The sequence below is a fragment of the Seriola dumerili genome, unplaced genomic scaffold (assembly GCF_002260705.1).
Source record: "Seriola dumerili isolate Sdu_G_001 unplaced genomic scaffold, Sdu_1.0 BDQW01000035.1, whole genome shotgun sequence".
NCBI lineage: Eukaryota > Metazoa > Chordata > Actinopteri > Carangiformes > Carangidae > Seriola > Seriola dumerili.
This window is the reverse complement of record NW_019174290.1, coordinates 2,757,978-2,778,745: the sequence shown is the minus strand read 5'-3', so window position 1 is coordinate 2,778,745 and position 20,768 is coordinate 2,757,978. Positions and strand designations below refer to the sequence as shown.

Sequence of the window (20,768 nt, the reverse complement as noted above, 5' to 3'; positions counted from 1 at the left end):
ACAGTGTGACAATTGTAATTACATTACTCATTGATAAAGTAATCACAGTACTTTAACAAGTATCTCAGTAGCAAAATTAGCCTAATGTGTTACATTACTCATTACTCAGCTCAGTCGTTGCATCTTTTGTATTTAACACATGTAGAAATAACAAGACATTGCAACCATACAGTTTGGAGGGATTTGCTTAGCATCCAGCAGTTAGCCCCCCCCCCCAACTCTAAAAGAGAGTTGACTCTTAAATGTAGCCTACAGGTACATGTGGCTAACACTCCCCACATCAGACACTCTTGCACCAATTACTGTAACCTACTGACTTTTTCATATTGTTCGGCCAAATATAACAACCAACCAACCTCTGCTGTTAGAGGTCACCATCATGTTTTTAGTGCATACGGTATGTGTGCTTCCCCATTGTAGTAGCCTATATACAAATGGCTATGGCTGTAGAAGTACATCAGCTGTCTGTGTCTGCGTCCGCCCTTGTACTATCAGGGCTGGACAGTCATAGCTCACAAGGACACTTGATGGAACTGAGCCAACGATAACAAAAAACCCAAGTTGGGAATATTGGGACTTTCTGACATTGACATCATCTCCCACTTGGTGAAAGAACTACACACGTAATGAAATCGCTAATGCAATCAACGCAGCTGTTTTTAACTGGTTTCACTTCCAAAACCCAAATATATTGAGTTTTGTGACACAGAAAACTACAGAACTTTTTTTTTCATATTTTCTTAACTCTCATCAATTATTAAAGTAAATGCCATTTATTTTTCTCTCGCTTGACTGATCAATTAACTGACTAATTGTTTCAGCTCTACAGGAATTAAATTATTCATAAGATATTTAGTACCGCTCTCATGTCTGTTCAGTAAATATGCAGTCACCAGTTGGTGAGTATAGCTTAGCATAAAGACTGGAAGAAAAAGCTAGTTTGACTCTGTGCAAAGGTAACAAAATGTATGCTATCAGCATCTCTTAAGCTTCATAATAATTAACGAAGCAGCATAATTATCCAAGAGGGAAACCCAGGAGTGGTCGCGGTGGAGGCCTTTTTTTGTTTTAATCTGTAGCAAATTTCCAGATTTTTTTTTTTTTCCTCATAACTTTACCACCATCCATTCCCAGTTCCTGTGCCATTGCACTTTTCATGAACAAAGTGTCTGTACACTTTTTAATCAATATGAGCCTCTCCAGTCTGAACTGACGGACTGTTTTAACTCTGTGTGAACATCCATATTGAATCGCATTGCTCCTCTTAAAATCAGGTCAAAGTCTACTCAACAGAAGCAGCCTTGGATAAACCACAATATTCACAGCTGTAAAACGGAGAGCAGGGAGGCAGAATGGAGATGGAAGAGGTCAGGTCTGAGTACATTATGACACTCTGAAGGAGTTATTACTTCACTACTGCAATAATATGGTTAAAATGTCAGGGCACTGATCTTATCGCTGCCCATCAGCATGACCCCAGATTTTTATTCAAGACTGTTGATCAGCTGGTAAATCTGACCGCTCCTTGTGCCCCTGCTGAAAGTGATGCTGACTGTGAGAAGTTGTTAGCCCACTGCCCAGGTAGAGTCCATTAGACCTTCTATTACACCTGATAGCACACTCTGTAATGTTTATCACTCACCTCAGTTCACACCTTAGCTCAGAAATAGTATAAAGTTTTTGAATCTAGTGGACCCTGTGAGTCCTTCATCTAATCTCAAACAGTTGTATCAAAACTGCTTGTGTTCAACCTTTTAAGAAATAAAAAATAAAACCTGGGCTGGAATGCTACCCTCACCCAGAGCTACAGACCAGTCTCCAAGCTTCCTTTCATGTCAAAAGTTTTAGAAAATAAGTGTCCCAGCATTTGGTTTTTGTAAGCATCACAGCTGAGACCTCCCTCCTCAGGGTGACTCAGTGGCTGCTGATGATGAGATGTGCTCAGTTCTTGTTCTTCTGGACGTTACTGCTGCCTTTGATATGTGTCGATCGCAGCCTTGTGTTAGACTGAGGCACTGGCACAGCTTTAAAGTCGCAGGTGTAGAGCTGCCGGAGCACACAAACCCTCTGCCACTTCTTCTCTACAAGTGAGGAAGTAGAATACTCACAGATCACGTAATCCAGTTTAAATTTGTTATACACTTTTTTAAGCAGTTGAAGATACAATCATCACTGTAGTGTATGTCATGCAAGAGAGCCATTAAAAACAAATTTAAATATCAAAGTTCTGATGTGATTGATTCACAATGTCAGTTCATGCACTGAGTAACATGACAGAAAAGATTCCACCTTAAAATGTGCAAGAAACTGCTGGTAGCCTTTGACTTTACACTTGAAATCAAAGTGAAATATTGATCCCAGACTAACTTCTGGGTCTGCACCCATTTACTTCAACTTAATCACACAGCCTTATGCTCCCTCTCGGCCACTGCGTTCCCTACAGGGAATGTTTTCCGGCATTGTCATCCCTGCACACAAGACAATCTCAGTCCAGACTGAAACTGTTCCCCGATGGTGGAACAATCTACCAAAGTCTATCAGAGCAGGGGCGTCCCTCTCTATCTTCAAGAATCTCTTGAAGACTCATTTCCTCTGAGAGTACCTCCTCTCCTGACACCTTGAACACGCTAACATGCCAAACTAGCATTTACTATGCACTTTTGGGGAACTTCTTTACCTGTTCTCCTTGCACTCATTGAATAAATGTACTACTTAGTACTTCCACAAAGGTCTCATACTGCACTGAAGTTTAGTGATGTCCCTCACTTGTAAGTCAGTTTGGATAAAAGTATCTGCCAAGTGAGTAAATGTAAATGTAAATTGATCTTAAGTTGATGTTTCATCAACTGTTATGATCGTATCTGTGCTTTACAAGCATTGGTTTGAAAGATACAGTCAAAACTGGAAGTATTTGGACGTTTCTCCACGGAGTTACCTGCTGGCAGCCGCTTTGGTTGCCATTGCCTACAGCCATTTGTGTCCAGTTTCATCATCCTGGTAGGTAGGTCTTCTCCCTCACATGTGCTGGATGCCTTCATCATGCTGTCAACTCGGCTCTGCAGCAGCTCGGTGAGAGAGTCGAACCACTACCTACAACTTGATCTTCGGTAACATCTCTGAATGACAGAGGGTAAGCTGAAACAATCCACCTGCCAATTTCACTAAGATGTTTCCACACAGAGGGTTACAATCTCCCCTACAAAGAAATGAATTGGTTCACGTCTTTCCCGTCCTGTCGGCTGCTCTGTGTTTCCGCGCGTCCTTGTACTCTCTGATGGTATTTTACTCTAGAGGATCTTTAAGCTGGAGTGCCAGTTGTTGTCCACTGGAGTGTGTCTCCTGTGAGTGGAGCTGTGGGTGCACTTGAGCTTGAGGTAGACAGCAGAGAGTTGGAATTTTCTGCATAGTGTTCACCTGGAGAGGGTACACAAAATTATATACAAGTACTGATTAAACACATTTTTTCATTCAGTATTGACCCTAATCATAATTAAAACATAATATTTCTACATCACACACAATATTGTTGATAGAGATTGGTGTTTTTTTTTAATTTTATGGGTAGAATGAAATATATCAAAGTAAAAGCAAGGATCTACCAGATAACAAGACAGGTTTTTAATAGATGGGGAAGCAGTTTCTTAGGGATGTGGGTTCGCTGCACATAAAACAATACAAGATATTTAGTTAGTCTATGTGTTAAAGGGTCTGCCAATCTATTTTAATATTTAGGTGGTTTGAGGTCCCTCTTGATTGCATTCAGACTTAAGATTGTGGTTTTAATCTCTGTAACGGTCATGTTATGTGTAGGAGGTTATGTGTGAACTGCAGAAACCATTGCTCCTCTTGAATATTTGAACCTGTTGTGTTGTAGGTTTCCTTCATAGAAAAGGGGCTTAGCAAGATTTCAATCTGTCACCTGCCCTCAACTCCAAACAATCATACCAGCAATGAGCCGTTTAGCTGCATGATGTGTTTAATGAAAGACAAATTTGGCCTTATACAGCTAATGGTGTAAGAAATCATATGAAAAAAGAGCTTGATAGTAAGAGCACTATATCAAGTAAAAGCATTAGCTAAAACTAAAGCGTAGTTATTGATTTTCCAATAGTTGTTATCTGTAAATGAAAAATATAACTTTGGTGAACTGACATTTTGGATATTCACTGTTTTTCCACACAATTACCTAAAACAGCAGCTAAATCAATCAAAGACAAGTTAAACAAAAAACAGCTCCTGCTCAAGTTTAAATATCTTAGTCGTGCCATCTTATTTTTGGGCTCTAGTAAATTTCATGTGATTTATAACCTTTGCTATCTTTAAATCATATAGTTAATGTGTTAAATTGTAAATGAATGTATCCATTGATTTATTTTAATATTAATATTAATGTCAAAAATACTCTGACAGACAGAAACTTTGCCAAAGACAGGAACAACTGATTTCTTTAAACTATTAACTCTAAATAATAATTAAATGAACAAACTAGTTACAATGGTAAAGGACACAGTTTGTGTACATTTATGAACTGTACCACCATCAATTTTGGACCAGTGAGTTTTACAAGAACATAATCTGCTGTAACACATCAGCTGAGGGGGAAAATAACATCTTGAACACAAGTCTAAAGCATCGTTTTTCTAATCTTAACACAAATAGGCTAACACAGGTGTAGTAAAATAAACATTGCCAACAAATGAGAAAAAACAAAACAAAATGATGTTGGCCCTAACTGTTGAATTGCTGACCCCCGCGTTAATTGTTGTGTAAAAAGTTATTTTCCTTTTATTTGACTCGACCTGTGGCTGGTGTTGGACATACCCTCTCATAAACTGTATTATTGCGCCCTCTTGTGGCAGATACTGGGAACTGCGTTTGTCTAACAACGTATAAGCCCCGCCCACCGGGGGGGTCACAGCGTTTGCGCATGACAATATTGTGTAAGTGTCCTGCCCTTCCTCCAGCCGACAGTAAGTATGTCCATGGCACCAGTCTGTACCCTCAAAATGTGCATTCAAATGAAGACCGAGACCCCGGAGTGACTGTGTGCGACAAGAAAAACAGTGTAACGTAACATTTTCATTCACCACTGTCTCCAGAAATGCCGACGTCTCCCGTGAAAACGCGGATCCCCCTCACCAGCTTCGGTCATCTGATAACAGAGGTGAAGGTAGGATGAGTGAATCACATCTGTTCAATTCATTTCTGTGGTTTATTTATTCATTTATTTTAGCAGACAATGAATTCTTTGCCTTTCCCTGTTTTAAATGTCATTGGAAACGTATGTAATGTAATGTGTTTGTTTTTTTTTAGCTACTGGTGTTTAAATAAGCTCTTATGAGCAGTTATGGAAAGTAACTAAGTACATTTACTCAGGTACAATTTTGAGGTACTTAGGCTAATGGCAAATGGCTGCGTGGTATACAATATTATGTCAAGAGTAAGGCCTATGATTTGTGCATTGTAAGCAAGGATACCAATAACAAGTCATTTTAAAGAAAAAGATGACAATAAGTTGTATTGGGGTTTTTTTTGACCACTTGGGGGCAGCAGAAACAAGCTGTGAACATTACATTGTCATCAGGTGAACTTTTTAGCAAAGAGTTACTCTTTTAGAAACCCAGCAATATTATCATTCTTTTGGAGTCGTGTTTCTGGCCACCTGAAAAAACCAAAGTTCAATGTTCACTCAGGTTTATCTCTGTTTTTAGTCTTTACTAGTAACTGAGGTGAGATTTTGACAAATATACACTGGGTTAACCACCTGACCACTGTTAGAGAGCAGCACACGAGAGCGGTGAGAGCAAATCAAACAGTAAGGTTTTGGGCTGGACAACTAAACAATGAGCTGAGATTCACTATAGAGCTCTGTAAAGCCAAGGGAAACTGCTGATGTGGGTGATATTTCTCTGTAGGTACAACAATACTAAAAAAATATTGATTATAGCTGCTTTAAGGTTACAAAACAGAACAAGAAAAGGTGTGAGGTAGCACCTTTTTGTAAGCAACAAAGCATTCACAGTGATGGCAGTTTTGTAGTTTTAACATCCATTTATAGCCTAGTTTGAAGGGAATAAGTGAGTTTTAATTTAAATATGACGCAGCATGGTTCTCCTTTTGTTCCCATTTGCATTTTATGAATCCTTACACTAATATTCTCTAGGAAGTACCTGAGATCAGAGCAATTAATGTCATCTGAAATATGAACCAAAGATCCCTTTCTGTCAAGTACAGCGTAGGTTTTACTATTTCAAATCGTCAAATCTTTTTTCTTTTTTGATTGTTTAATCTATTTAGCATTGTGACACATCATTGACTTAGTAACAACTACAGAGCAACATCATCCAGTGATCTCATCTGAGCCCCTCCACTGTAGTGACAGGTGTAGGCGTTACAGACCTGTAACGCAGGTATGTGATATGCTCATTAAGACATTTACAGCTTGTGACGCTGACAGCTGTAGAGCTGCCGAGCTAAAGTCACAACATCACGTCCAAGCCAGTGTCTGTTCCCTTTAGCTTCTGTAAATCAGTACAGTATGCTGGTTCAGAATGAGGTACGCATGCACAATGCTGGCAGAGATGCGGCGGCGGCAGAGACAACAAGCTGCAGTAAAGACGGACAGTTTCCAACAGATTTCACAGTCTGTACAGGAAGTCACAGAAACGCTCACATGTTGTGAGAACTGATCCCTTTTTAATAAAACGTTAGCAGACTAATCTGCTCAGCTTGTCCTCCAGTGATTGTTGTTTCAGATCTGCTCTCCTTCTCTACTTACGTCATCATAACTAAACTCACCAATACTCTCTGCTGAAGTCAGTTTTTCAGTTTTCTAGTTATAACATTTGCTGTCAAAAAACTTCCTCAGTGCGTTCTCTCTGTCCTGCTGTTATCTTATATGTCTGAGTTAGCCATGATCCTATACCGTGATGTTTAGCCCTCAATGGTTTACGGCTTATGGGAAATGGGGTTTGTTAAAAAGGCCGCTAAGAGATAGTGCTGCAAAATTTAATGAAAAAATCTTTTCTATTGGTACCTTTACAAGTCCTTGTACATACTCTCTGCCCTCAACACACTCACATCCCGACCTGCAGCCTGTATGCTGAATACCAAAGACGCCTATTCATGTACCACAGCGAGACAGTAGACTGTTAGCCTGTGGGTATTACTCCTGATTCCTGCTGTGCAATGTGTTGTGCAGCACATTGTGCTTCCAAAAACAATAGTATGTTTAAAGCAAATGCCTTTTTCAAGCTAGCATTTCAAACAGGTCCAACATGAAATCAGTTTCATTTTGAGAGAAACGAGATAGATGAGAAGATGAAACCACTCTCATGTTTATATGGTAAACACAAAGTTACAGCTAGGAGACAGTTAGCTTAGCATAAAGATGGAAGATAAAATCACAACTTGTCATGTTTATGCAAGCAAGGGAACAAAATTTGTCCAGGAGGTGCTCATAGGCAGATTTATTTTTGCCAAACAAGCTGTTTCCCTCTCGTTTCCAGTCTTTATGTCAAGTGAGAATGAGAGTAGGAACTCTCAGCAAGAAAGTGAAAAAAAAAAGTGTATTTCACAAAATTTCAAATTATTTGGTAACAGTTTCATATCTGCTCTCTGGTTTAAAACTTAGCATGAAAAAGGCACAAAAAAGTCAATTTCCCTGTCAGCGGTTCGGAAAAAAAGCCCAGCCTTGATGGATTTTTGTGGCAGTTGGAGAATTAAGATAATTTCATTAATAATCTCATCATATGCATTAAAAGAAATGGAAAAAAATTCAACCAAAGGGAATTACAGCTTGAAGCCTTTATCACACAGAAACGCTGTGGAGAGCTGGAGAAGAATGAGAGCTCTGTGCTGCCTGCAAGTCTGGATGATTTGCCTGACTTCCAGCTGATTCAGTTTAATCAAACGTGGAGAGTGTGTTGAATGTGACTTGATCGACCATAAAACACAATCCAGTGCTACCTTGTCATGCCAGTCAGCAGGCGAATTTCAACATGCAAAACAATTGAACAATTTTGTGGTTCAAGGTTCAACTGCCAAGGACAAATTGCTCAACTTCTTTGACATATATTTTTAAAATGTGGTTTGTACTTCATGTGCAGCATGTTCACATTGTTAGTAAAAGATAAAGGCAGCAGCAGCGGCTAAATTGATGTTATGTGATATTTAGAACACATGTTGAATGTGATGGTTTCACATTCAATTTGACAGGGCAGTGTGCTATGCATAACTTTCAAATGTGTGGATGGTTCATTGATGCTGCGTTTGGTTTTGCGGTTAATTGTTTTTATCTTTCAGTTTTTTATTTGGGTTTTTATTATTATTTTATTAACTATATTTTTCTTGCACATTGAGTTTGCATACAACAAAATGTGGTTCATAAATTACATAACTTTTTCTATAATTTCATGAAAAACTACACTTTGATATATTATGAAAAAATTATGTGTTCAGTGCTTCCTCTAATTGTGTGCCTATCTGTGTGGGGGTGTGGTTTTTTGTGTTGCAGAGACAGCTGTTTGGCATTGAGGCCCCAGCTTCTGTGGAACTGACTGGTTGGAGGAAATACTTTAATAGCTACACTCTGCAGGGGCGTCGAAATGTACATAACGCGCGCGCACACACACACACTCACACACACAGACAGTCTCCATTTAACATGAGCACTTCTAAAGTTTTTACATATCAAGTGCCCTCAGTTAGAAATGTGTCCCTCTTTGCTCTCTTCCAGTGTGTCTTGGCTACTTACGGGATCTTGGGTGTAACGGCAGCTGCCTACTTCATGCACAGACAAAACAAAAAAGAAACGTCCAGCTCCACGGCCTGAAAAAGATCAGAACTCTCACAGTGACATTTGTTCCTGTTCGTTAATAAAGACTATATAAATGCTCAATGCTGTCTGATCATTTCTCAGTGATATTATGAGAAGTCATGCTGGTTACCATGGCATCGTGGACTGTGTGCATGTGTTTGTGTGTGATTATTCATGTGCAGTTAAGTGTCCCCACAAAGTGCCCATCTGCTGCTAAGGAAACTGCAACCAAACCACTATTTTTTTTTTGTTTGTTTGACTTCTTGTATTTTTTGTTATTTTTCACCCATAGAGAAAAGTTTTTGTAAGACTGTAGCATGTTACAGAGCTGATCTGCAAATCATACTGTAAAATGATCAGAAACCCAGCAACACACTGCATTGTTTTCAATTTTTAAAGTTTGAATAATTCACAAGTGCAACAAAGGTCATTGCCTGAGCTTGTGAACATAGCTGCATTCATTGTCTTTCATGTAATATAAGTCGTCCTGTTATTCCCCAGCCTAGTGGAAACCTCTCCCGAAAAACCCAGGGTATGGACATAGGCAAAATGAACGAAACTAAATTCATCAACCTAAAACTATACCCAAAACTAAAATTAAACCAAAAGAACAAGGCTAAAATTTTCAAACAAAATTCAAAACAATAATTATTGAGCTAAAACTTCTCAATTCAAAAGTCAAATGCACAAAAAGTTCTTTAATCTTGCTCCTTGAATTTACTTTGCGTGTAACCATGTGTCATGGTTCTTTCTAGTACTTCTGTTGGGTTTCCAGGAACATGCAACTATGGAGCATGATACCAGGGAGTTTGTGGCCACATGTCCTGTCTGTTCCCAGAATAAGATCTACTGCATCCCCACCCAATTCCACATCTCCTTGGACTTGTCACCTTCTCTGCCTTCTCTTGTCTGATGGTAACTCAGTCATCCTTACTGTAGTTGATCAGTTTTCCAGGTTCATTTCATTCCCCTGCCCAAGTTACCCACTGCCAAAGAAACCGCAGAGATCGTGTCACAACATGTTTTCTGACTTCATGGACTCCCCAAGGCTTGAAAGTAGTTTTGCAGTCTGTTGGATGACAGGGTCAGTCCCTCCTCTGGATTTCACCTGCAATCCAATGGCACCAGATGGAGCAGGAGAAACCAGGAGATGGAGACGGCATTGCTGTGCACCACAGCTGACTCTCCTTTGTCTTGATCCAAGCAGCTTCTTTGGATAGAGTAAGGCCACAACACCCTGCCCAGTTCAGCCACAGGGTTATCTCCTTTTCAGCGTGCACATGGTTTTCAATGTCCTTTGAGTTCCCACAGTCCAGGCTTTTATCAGGTGTTGTTGATGCCTGCGTCTGCCAGCTAGGACTGCCCTCCACCAAAATTCAGACAGACACCGTTGCAGAAGGGCAACCAACCATGCTCAGCAGCTTGATCCTGCTCTCCGGGGAAAAGGGTGTGGCCAGCCACCAGGAATTTGTCCTTGAGGCTGCTGAACATGGTCCCCGCCAGAAACATCACGGTCCTTGACCTCATCATTCAGTGCAGTCAGACCCATTGTGATTAGCCTGGTGGGATCTTGGGAACCATCTCATGAGAGGAATGGGGGCGGGGTGTGGGGGGCGCTTGTATTTCTGCTAGTAGTCTGTTTTCACTGTCACTAACACCCATGTTATTTCACACCACAGCCCCTCCACACACTTGTTCCCATTTACCTTACCTTATCATCCCCTCTGTACATATACCTCCCTGCTCCCACACAAATTTCATGCTTCATCTTCATGCTCATTACAAAGTTCTTACATTAATTAGATTTTTTCTAACTTGCTGACTGCTTGTCTACGGTTCTTCCTGCCTTCCCTTTGTACCACTGCCAGCATGATATGTTCACGTTGTATTGAACAGTCCAGTAAAAACTCTTTACTTCTGCTTATATATGCGCGCCACACACACACACACACACACACACACACACACACACACACACACACACACACACATACACACACACACACACACACACACACACACACAATGTTCAGATCCTCCTGCACTTTTCTTTTGCTTTCACTTCAGCCCGCCGCCGATTCCCTTAAATCACGTGATCTGCCAGCAATGTGTGTGTATTTTTTTGTGGTTGTGTGTGTGTGTGTGTGTGTGTGTGTGTGTGTGTGTGTGTGTGTGTGTGTGTGTGTGTGCGTGCGTGTGAGCTCTTGAGGAGCATGCGCAGGATAAGGTTTATTGAAAAACTAGTGTCAATAACTTTAATACTGTTAGAACAGGCTGTTTGAAAGAGAGCCCCGCCTCCTGCTCACATTAACTTAAACCGAAAGTAAAATGATACCCCTCAGTCTGACTAGCGACTTTGTGTAGCACAGAAACTGACTGAAGCTCACTGCTGTGTGCACTCACCAAGCCTCTGACACTTATTATTGCAGGTATGTACGCTTTGTTTAATGCATTATTAATCGGCGTGATTACGAGGTTTTTTTTTGCGTTAACTTGTGCGCCAGTATTGAAAACTCGTATTCCCTGATTCATCCAGAAACGTGCAATTTCCCTCTTAACTGGGACTCGTCAGTGTGTAACTGTTAGTATAACAGACAAATGTTAATTTCCGTTAGGTGTGGAAAGACGTGTAACCTTGTAACCTTTCCCAGTTATATCAGCTCATATTTTTGGACCAATCCCAGTATCATTCGCTTTTATATTAAATATACCTAAATAAGAAACCATAATATGTGAATATGACTTACAATATAACAATATGCTTCTTGAATGACAGATTAATCCATGGGGATGATTGCCCCAATTTTTTTAACAGTTTTGTAGTATTTCTTCTGTGGTGTTCTCTAACGTTGCCGAACAGTTTTGCAGTTCTGGCATTGCACTCCATCAGTGTTTGGACATTGTAGGCCTACTGTTGTTTTTGAACTCCAGCACACAAATTAAATAATCACTGTGAGGAATCACAGCCGGGCTGCACTGCTCAAAAACCGGGTAAAAATGGAATTACACTATTCGCCCAGTGTGGATGTGAAAATCTTCAAACAGAAAGTTCAACCTCATCGTCATTGTTTCGTTTCAGATCTACTGATAATGGTAGTAATAAAAATTTAATTTTTAATTTTTTTTTTAAATGAGTAACAGTAGATCCCATATTATAGCACTGACAGACTGCACTGTGAAGGTGATAATGTGAGCTGAGAGAGAGACACTGTAAACTAAAAATTACAATTGAACACAGTCTTATATGGTTTGGGTTGAGATTGGTAAAGTAAAATGTTAAATGTTTGGTGAAGCTACACTAAAATATATACATATCTTAACAAGGGCTCAAGATTACAACCAAGTGTGATATTTACATGTATCATCACAATTTGAGCAAGAAGTTAAAGCAAAAAGTTAAAAAATAAAAAACACATTAAATATGTTTGTTTTTAGGAAAGACCAAAAGAAAGCAGCCTGTCTTTTCATAACTGGGCTGGTACTTGTATAAACAAGCAGTATAATCTCAGTAATAATATATTCAATATAAGAAAGATTTATAGAACACTTCTCTAAACAGAAGTTGTAAGGAAATTTAAAACATAAGTGCCACAGAAAATGAAAACCTGATAGACCACTTGACTTTTCTTGACTGAGAAAGTGAAAGTGTTATTTTGTCATCCTATTTATGTTACATCCGCCTTTCCCAGCGATTAGTGATGTTTATGGTCAGTCACATGACGTCAGATTTTGCATAGAGATTGGGCTACATGTGTTGCAACAGCAATTGTAAGTGACGAGTGTATTCATATAATTGCAATGTATCAAATCACAATGTGAACGTGGTCGCTTGTGTTGATGAGCAGAGACTTGTCACCTGAATCTGCAGCTTCCCTCACCTTACCATGAGTACTACTAAATAGATAATAAGAAAAATCAGTTAATTCAGTCAATAATTTTTCCGGTAAAATGTGATCGGTATTTTTCACAGTTTTCTGATGTTTTATAGACAAATGAATAATTGATTAATCAAGAAAGTAATTGGCATATTAATCTGCATTACTCAGGGAGGTGCCTCACTTTTTTGCTGTTTTTATGTAATGACCAGATAATTGAATAATTATTAGTTGCAGCCCTAGTTCATTGTTTATGCTGTCTGCTCTGCAACTTGACTGTTTCAGTTTACTCATACCATACCGTCATTTTTGGCTGCAGCAGACAGCTGTTCAGTGTACGCTACGTGCTCAGCACCAAACAGACAAAGAGACTACAAGTGGCGGCTGTGGCTCAGGGCTGTCCACTAACCAGAAGGTCAGTGGTTTTGTTTCCCAGCTCCCGCAGTGTGAATGTTGAAGATGGTGATCTTCAAGATACTGAAGCTCAAAATTTCCCCTGATGTATCAGGGTGTGTGAGGGTGTGTCTGGTAGAAAAGATGCTGTATGTTAAGGAAAAAGCATGTGTCTGTGAATGGGTGTACAAAAAACCATTTGAGTGTACAATAAGACTAGAAAAGTGCTATTAAGTGCAGTTCGTTCACCTAGTGAAACATAGTGGAGCATTTAGCAGCTAAGAGCCAGATAGTGGGCTGGACAAGAGTGAATACATAACTTACAGAAACACGACTCCAAATGAACGAGAATGTTGTTCCATAACTGCTGCATGTGTGAGAAAGCAGCTGTTTGCTGACAAGTTCAACATAACAACTTAAAAAGCTATTGCAGGTTTAAGTTGAAATGCACTTCAGTGGAATAAAAGGTTTTTCTGATTTTCTGTGTTCACTTTTCTGTGTTTCAGCTTAAGAACAAATGAGCAGATTCAGCCTCCGCTCTCCTCCAGCACTTTGTGGTAATGCTGATCAATCTTGATTAAAGACGTTTAAACAAATGGAGTCTCAAAGAAGACTGAGCGGCAGATGACTAAACGGAAAAGGGTCAGTGATGGAGGATCTGCCGCTGAAAAGTGGAGGAAATGGTGCAACAGGCGGGCAAGAAGAGGATTCTCCTTTGTAGGATGGTCAGAGAAAATCTTGAGAAAACAGGAGTACAGAGCCGACAACAAAACATCACAGCTGAGACACCGAGCCAAAATCAACCCCTCGAAGAACCAGGAGGCCCTGAACAGAGCCCAGACAGAGTGACACCTGACAGCCAAGAGCCAACAGAGAAGCAGCTAGATTTACTGCTCTGGAGCAAACTCAACTTAAAGGAAGACGCTGAAACCTGGCGCCGGGTTAGTATCCAAAGTAAACGCACTGTGAATCACAGTTTGTGGATTGAATTAGTTTGGGGCATTATTATTATTATTTTCTGTTTTTGTTATTATTATTTTTATTACTTGTGGACAGATGGCTGTTGTACATCCAGTTATGGAAGACGTACTCAGATCTTTCACTTAAGTAAAAGTAACAAAAGCAAAGTGTAGAAACACTTTACTTACAAGTAAAAGTCATGCATTCTGAATTCAAAAACACTTAATCATAAGAATATAAGCATTAACATCAACAGAACTACCAAAAGATTGCGGAAATGAAAAAGGCTCAGTTCAGAAGAATAAAAATTCGGTTCATTAATGTGCACACAACACTTTTCATTTTTAACTACTTTACATACTTCTAGCCTAATGATAGTTTATTCTATAATAACTGAATCTGTAACTAGTAACGAAAGTTATAAAAATAAATGTATTGGTGTGAAAAGTACCATATTTCCCACAGAAATGTAGTGTGTTATGTAAATGTACTTTCCAATACTAGTTATAGTTTCCAATACAAGATCTACTCTGTTTATTTTGGGGGAAAACCATGCCACCATATATATACATTTTTTTAAATATTTTAAAACATGGTTATGAGATGATTCATCCTTTTATTAGTGATCAGTAACAGACTAATAATTAGTATTAGTATTTATTTTATTTATTTTTTTGTTCCAGTTAGAATCTACAATAATAACAATAATACAACTACAAATGAACCACAAACAAATAAGTGTATAGAAGTTTTTTAACTGCTGAAAAATAAAATGTGATGGGTCTACTTTGTTCAGATGAATAAAACTCATCATAGTTGAGCGCATCACTGTTTTACATATAAATACAGCTAATCTGCATTAAATCCCTCAGAGAAAACAAATTGAGGTTCGGTTCCACAAACAATTTTTCTGTGGTTATCACTGCATCATCATTTGGAAACTCATCTTTAAAAAGTCAGATGTCTGATTTTATCTTTGTAATTTGGATGTTGGCATGGAAACTTTCCAATCTCGTCTTTCTGACCAATCTGACAGCAGCATCTGCACACCGGCCTGCCACCTGCATGTTTCAGACACAAAGTATGCAGAGCAGTAGATGTTGTATGATTGCCTCATTTCTTTTATTCATACAGTGCGTTCAAAAAGTCTTCACTTTTTTTCACATTTAGTTATTGGGAGGGCAGTAAATGATAATAATAATAATAAGAAGAAGAAGAAGAAGAAGAAGAAGAAATTATATGAATAAGCAACAAATTGTAGTATAGGATAAAAAAAACTTATTAAACTGGTTATTTTTAGTTTACAATATAATGTTAGGTAATGTAGGGCAGCTGTATGTAGCCTGAAAGGTGAAAAACAGGTCAAAAAAAGTCTGAGCTCTTTTAGAGTATTCTCAGGACTCCTTAATAACCTGCAGCCACTAAACACACTCTGATTCATACGTGTAACAAGTTTTATACATAGTGCATCTCCTGTGTCTTCTGCACACGCTCTCTACTTATTTCCAACACCTTTTCTGCTGCAGCTGGTGACTGGTGCTGACGCTCACAACTGGCCCACACACCTCCGGCCATTCAGCAGCCCTGCAGAGTATGAACTAGTGAAAAGCACTTATCAGCAGCTCCAGCACAGTGGTTACTACTGGGGCCCAATGACCATGGAGGAGGCACACGAAATACTCATGCATGCATTACAGGGCACCTTCCTCATCAGGTAATCTACCACTCTCATTTGAGAGTTTTAGTGTTATTTAATCTGTTTGGCTTCTGTCATGTTGTTAAGTCTGCAACTTTTTATGCTCTTCTCTTGCCCAGATTTGTCTTTGCAAAAGGGCATTCCGACCTAAATTCGACTTTTTTTGGTTTAATAAAGGGTAAAATTTATTAAAAAAATGTTTTAAAGTTAACCAGTGTAGTCTATTGACATTTCCATCCATTTGTGATGTAAAATATGTATATATGTAACTGATGTATTACTTGCAGTTACATTCCTCATGACAAATCAGCTACGCCTCTCACTTTAAAGGAGGGTCCACAATTTTTCAAGTCTGTCTTAACAATAGTCAGATGCACAGCTTTTCTTCCTGTAATGATTCCTCCTGTTCATACCGGCCAATCAGAGATGACTTCCTAATGCACTTTCAATGTTAGAGAGAAGGGACAAAATCCTTGTTTATCTGAAGTTGAAATGAAGCTTCAACAGTTTGACTTTGACAATTCTCAAGTGGGTATTTTCCAAAGTTTCAGATATTTTAATACAAAATTCTCTCTTTTTGTTATTATCATTCAACCAGGAAACACTGTTCAGGGAAACACAATGAAGTAATTTTACACCAAAAAGACTGTAACTTTGAGAGATATCCACTTGATTTGAAACGTCTGAATACATGAGGACCGGGGATTTTCTCCGCCCACAATTAGATTGAAAGTGCATTAGGAAGGGATCTCATACCGGCCAGTAGGAACAGGAGAAATGATTACAGCATGAAAAATTTCTTTAAATGTTTATATGGGCACCTGACTATTTTTAGACAGACCTGAAAAACCCTTCTTCCTCCTTCTCTACCCAGATTAAATCTTAAAAAGGTAAAAGTTGGTCAATAATGTAATGCTGTACTATTTTCCTGCATGTCCGATAACACGCGTAATACAGAAAAAGTAAAGTAAATGTGCACAAAGTGACTGTGTGATGGTGTGTTGTTGCAGAGACAGCGGCCAGCCTGATGTTTTCTTCACTCTGAGTTATCAAAGCGAGGACGGCCCAACTAGTGTTCGTGTCCAGCTGAACAACCTGCTCTTCAATCTGCATGGCAGCCAGAGGAATTTTGCATCACTCTTCGATCTGCTCACTTATTACACTAGCTCATCCTGTAAGCTGACAGTGCCATATCGCAAACAGCGTCCAGAGAGCCTGAAGCAGGTGTGCAGGAGGGCTTTTATTCGCACATATGGAGCAGAAAATATAAGCACCTTACCCGGACTCAGCCCTCAAGATAAAAACTACGTTTGTGCATACCCGCACTGTATATAGAGACACAAGTGGACAAAGTGCCTGTTGCTGTATCAAGATTTTGTTTGTGTTATTATATATATGTATTTGTGTTATTTGAATAACACAAATACATCTTGAGAGTAATTGATCTGCAACTTGTTCAAGGGTTGTTTTGGAAAAATGGTATCATTTACAGAGTACACATAGTATGTGTTGTAAATTTTTTTTTAAATAAGAACAACACATGCTGTCAGACGACCATACTTATTATCCATGTATACTGGAGAAGATTTCAGCAAATCCTTTGCAACCAGTGCACCCCTGCCTCTACAATATTTATCAGTTTGTACCATAAATAAATATAAATTGCTGCTGCTGTTTAAAGCTGCATTAATTGATATGTGGCCACTAGGGGGCAGACTAAGATCAAAACAAGATGACATATCACCAATTTATAAAGTCATGGCTAAAATATTAGCTAACATTCATTTGGAGTGATATTCGTGGTGAATCTAAATTGTGTCTAATATTCTCTCTTCTTTTACTTTGTGTGAAGCAAACAGTGGCTGAGGATTAATTATTTTAAGTTAATTATTCTGTTATCTAAGGACAAAAGTTTTTTTTTTGTCATAATTGGGTATTTGTCTCATTGTCTTGGGAAAACAATGGGCATTTTTTTATCTGGACACTGGGACAAATGGAACAATAGTGTTTTGTTTTCTTGACATAAATTATGTTATGGATGAAACACCTAATTAGAGCCCATAGTTTAAAAATTCCTAATCCAGGTAATCTGGACGTCACATACAGTATTTAGTTAACAATATCAGCAGGATCACTGAACTACACATCTTGAAGTTGCAGCTGTAGTCTGCTCATAAATGAGGAAGCCTGATTACCTTTTGTTTTCTTGAGATAATTAGTCTGTTGTTACAAGAAAATTACTTTTTATCCTGAGATAATACGACACAATTATTGCAACCTCGACTGTTCTTAGCTTCTGTAGTCTTGGTCTCCACTAACTCCAAAAATTGATGTGTCTTTGCTCAGATTTTCACTTTCTTCAGCAGCTAGTGAGTTACTGTAGGTAGGTTTGTCTTTTGTCTGCTTGACTGTCAAGGTGAGTTCATGAGAGCAGTTCAGACTGAATTACAGAGTAAATGTGGTGTGAAACCAATACAGTCAGCAACAAAGCTCCACAGTGCAGCTGCTTTGGTGATTAGTCTCTGGGTTTTACGTCTTTCAGATTACATGTATGTATTTGATTTAATTTCAACATAACAGTATTGATTAATGCAGTTTTACAATTTGGACTCACCATCACTTGAAATAATTTTCTTTTTAATTTTTTTTATGTGTAGTTGTTGTTTTTAATCCTTTGTAACAACAAAGAGCTGTACAATAGTGTGATGCTTTGCAAAACTTTGTGTGTGAGGAATAAATTAAAATCTTTAGTCTACCAAATACAGTACATGTGAACCCTTGGCTGAATTACTAACCAGGCAAAGCAGGCAACTGCCCTGTGGCCCCAGATTCTCAGGGATCCCTGGTTCTATAGCAAATACTTTGAGGTTTATTATTATTGTTTACTTTTTATTCTAACCACACTGGCAGTAATTAGGGATGGCAATGTCAGTGTGTCCATCCACCACTTTGGTCCAGAATGAAATATCTCAAAAATCACTGGTTGGATTGCTATTAAATTTTGTTAATGATCAACCGAAGATAAATCCTTTGATGATCCCCTAACTCTTCATCTAGCGCCACCATGAGGTTGATGTTTGTGGTTTTTAGTGAAATATCTCAACCTAAGAAGGATTGGCAAGAAAATGTGTACGCTTATTCATGGCTCCCACGGGATGAATTTCCATAACTTTGGTGATCCCTTGATGTTGCCTCTAGTGCCACCATCAGATCACCAAAAGATCAGGTTTAATTTTTCCAGTACTTTAGTTTATGACCAAGTTTCTGTAAAACTAATGACAGCCCCATCAACCTTTGATATATTTTGTGTTTAGCAATCATTAGCAAATGGTAGCATGCTAACATGCTAAAATGAGATGGTGACCATGGTGAATATACCTGCTAAAAATCAGCCTGTTGGCATTGTCATTGTCACCATGTTAGCATGTTGACATTAGCATTTAGCTAATGCTACCATGGCTGTATACTATTAGTCTTATTGTAATATGCACAAGAAAGTCCCAATTTTCTACTACACAAATTGTATAAAGAATGTGTAATATACTTACCTTATAATATTATAATACATATATTCATATCTTTCCGCCACTTGATGCGTCTTTCGGATGTTTGTCCTTTTAATGACGTGATCCATATGATTCATCTGAAAAGTAGATCATATGCCAAAGTAAGATCATCAGCTAAAATGAGCCCACAAGCTTCTTAGAATTAGTATGTGGTATGGCATTGGGACCGCTCTATTTTTTTTAACAACAATTTCCGTAGATACAGTTCTTATATTCTCACATAAATTTATTCTTAATCTAATTATAACCAAACTAAATTGGGTAGCTGAATGGGGGCCCACAGTTTATTTGGACCCTGGGCCCCCCCTTGTGTGTTAATACATCCCTGTGTGAAGCTGTACAATTACAACACAATTATGCACAGATAAACCTTACACATACACTAATTTTTTAATATATTTTTTTAAATAGTCTTATGTCATCTGTTCCACTTCCTGTCCTAAATCTGACTGGCAGTGGCCCCTTTAGTTTAAATTAGCCCTGCACCAGGGACACACATATACACACACTTTTCCTGTCCTCAAATTATCTCTGTTATCTCATTAACCTTATGATGTTGACGTAAAACTATCACCACTGTGACACATATAGAGGCAAGGCCAATGTATTTGTACAGCACCTTTTAAACACAAAGCAATTCCAAACGCTTTAGAAAGTGTAACTAAGAACAAATAAATAACCTCCTATGAGGAATATGAAAAGACACATACCCTTGGCTATATATAGGATTTAAAAACAGTAAAATGAATTAAAAGGTAAAACAATTTGAGTAAAATAATAAAAGCAGAAGAATAAAAATTACGTCACATAGTTTCACTTCAGTTCAGCGCAAGGTATGAATGAATAAAACGCAGTGTAAATCATCATTTCAGGTCTACACCGAGTGTCCCATGGGTCCGCGCGATCCCGGGCTCCCACTATCCCGTGCTGTGAGTGCACGAGACTGAGTACATTATTATTACGATGTCAAACGACCTCTCTTGACTTGTGCGCCCGCACGGGCGCAGACACGCGGACAGGGATTACAACAACTGGAGTGGCGAGCGCACAAGCAGCTCGTGTTTATGTAATGCCATATGTGACAGTGTGTGTGTGTGTGTGTGTGTGTGTGTGTGTGTGTGTGTGTGTGTGTGTGCGCGCGCGCGCGCGCGCTGGAGCTGGCGCGAGCTGGTCCAGCACCGAGGCGGCGACAGCGGTCACACGTTAAACATCAGCGACCCGCGCCTGTTATTCTGCGGATTGAGGGCTCGTGAGATTTCAGCCGTGCGGATTTGACCCAACATATAGAGGAGGGCGCTCGAGCTCTACCGTTTTTCACGCACGGCACGCACGTAGACCCGGTGAAATAGTCACGCGGACAGAATCTGTGGAATCTGTCGCGTGTTCCTGCGCGGCCGGAGAGCATCCCGGCAGAGAGCGAGGCCCGGTCGGTCGGTCAGTGGTCGGTGTGGGGTCTGTGG

At 39.2% G+C, this 20,768-nt stretch overlaps 2 protein-coding genes across 4 annotated transcripts; both read left to right on the top strand.

Moving 5' to 3' along the window:
- Window positions 1-4,934: 4,934 nt before the first annotated feature.
- On the top strand, window positions 4,935-8,899 carry LOC111216708 (up-regulated during skeletal muscle growth protein 5-like). The gene is made up of 4 exons (XM_022738329.1): window positions 4,935-4,970; window positions 5,100-5,170; window positions 8,516-8,608; window positions 8,738-8,899. Exons 2-4 carry the CDS (start codon window positions 5,102-5,104, stop codon window positions 8,831-8,833), a joined length of 258 nt encoding a protein of 85 aa, XP_022594050.1. The 5' UTR covers window positions 4,935-4,970; window positions 5,100-5,101; the 3' UTR covers window positions 8,834-8,899.
- A 2,224-nt stretch (window positions 8,900-11,123) lies between these two features.
- On the top strand, window positions 11,124-18,506 carry LOC111216518 (suppressor of cytokine signaling 1-like). Of its 3 annotated transcripts, none has more exons than XM_022738045.1 (5): window positions 11,124-11,247; window positions 13,016-13,108; window positions 13,593-14,027; window positions 15,573-15,760; window positions 16,753-18,506. In XM_022738045.1, exons 3-5 carry the CDS (start codon window positions 13,767-13,769, stop codon window positions 17,075-17,077), a joined length of 774 nt encoding a protein of 257 aa, XP_022593766.1. In that variant the 5' UTR covers window positions 11,124-11,247; window positions 13,016-13,108; window positions 13,593-13,766; the 3' UTR covers window positions 17,078-18,506. The 3 variants fall into 3 exon arrangements, with proteins under 3 accessions (XP_022593766.1, XP_022593764.1, XP_022593765.1); XM_022738043.1 differs by having other exon boundaries at window positions 13,013-13,108; XM_022738044.1 differs by lacking the exon at window positions 13,016-13,108.
- The last annotated feature ends 2,262 nt before the right edge of the window (window positions 18,507-20,768 follow it).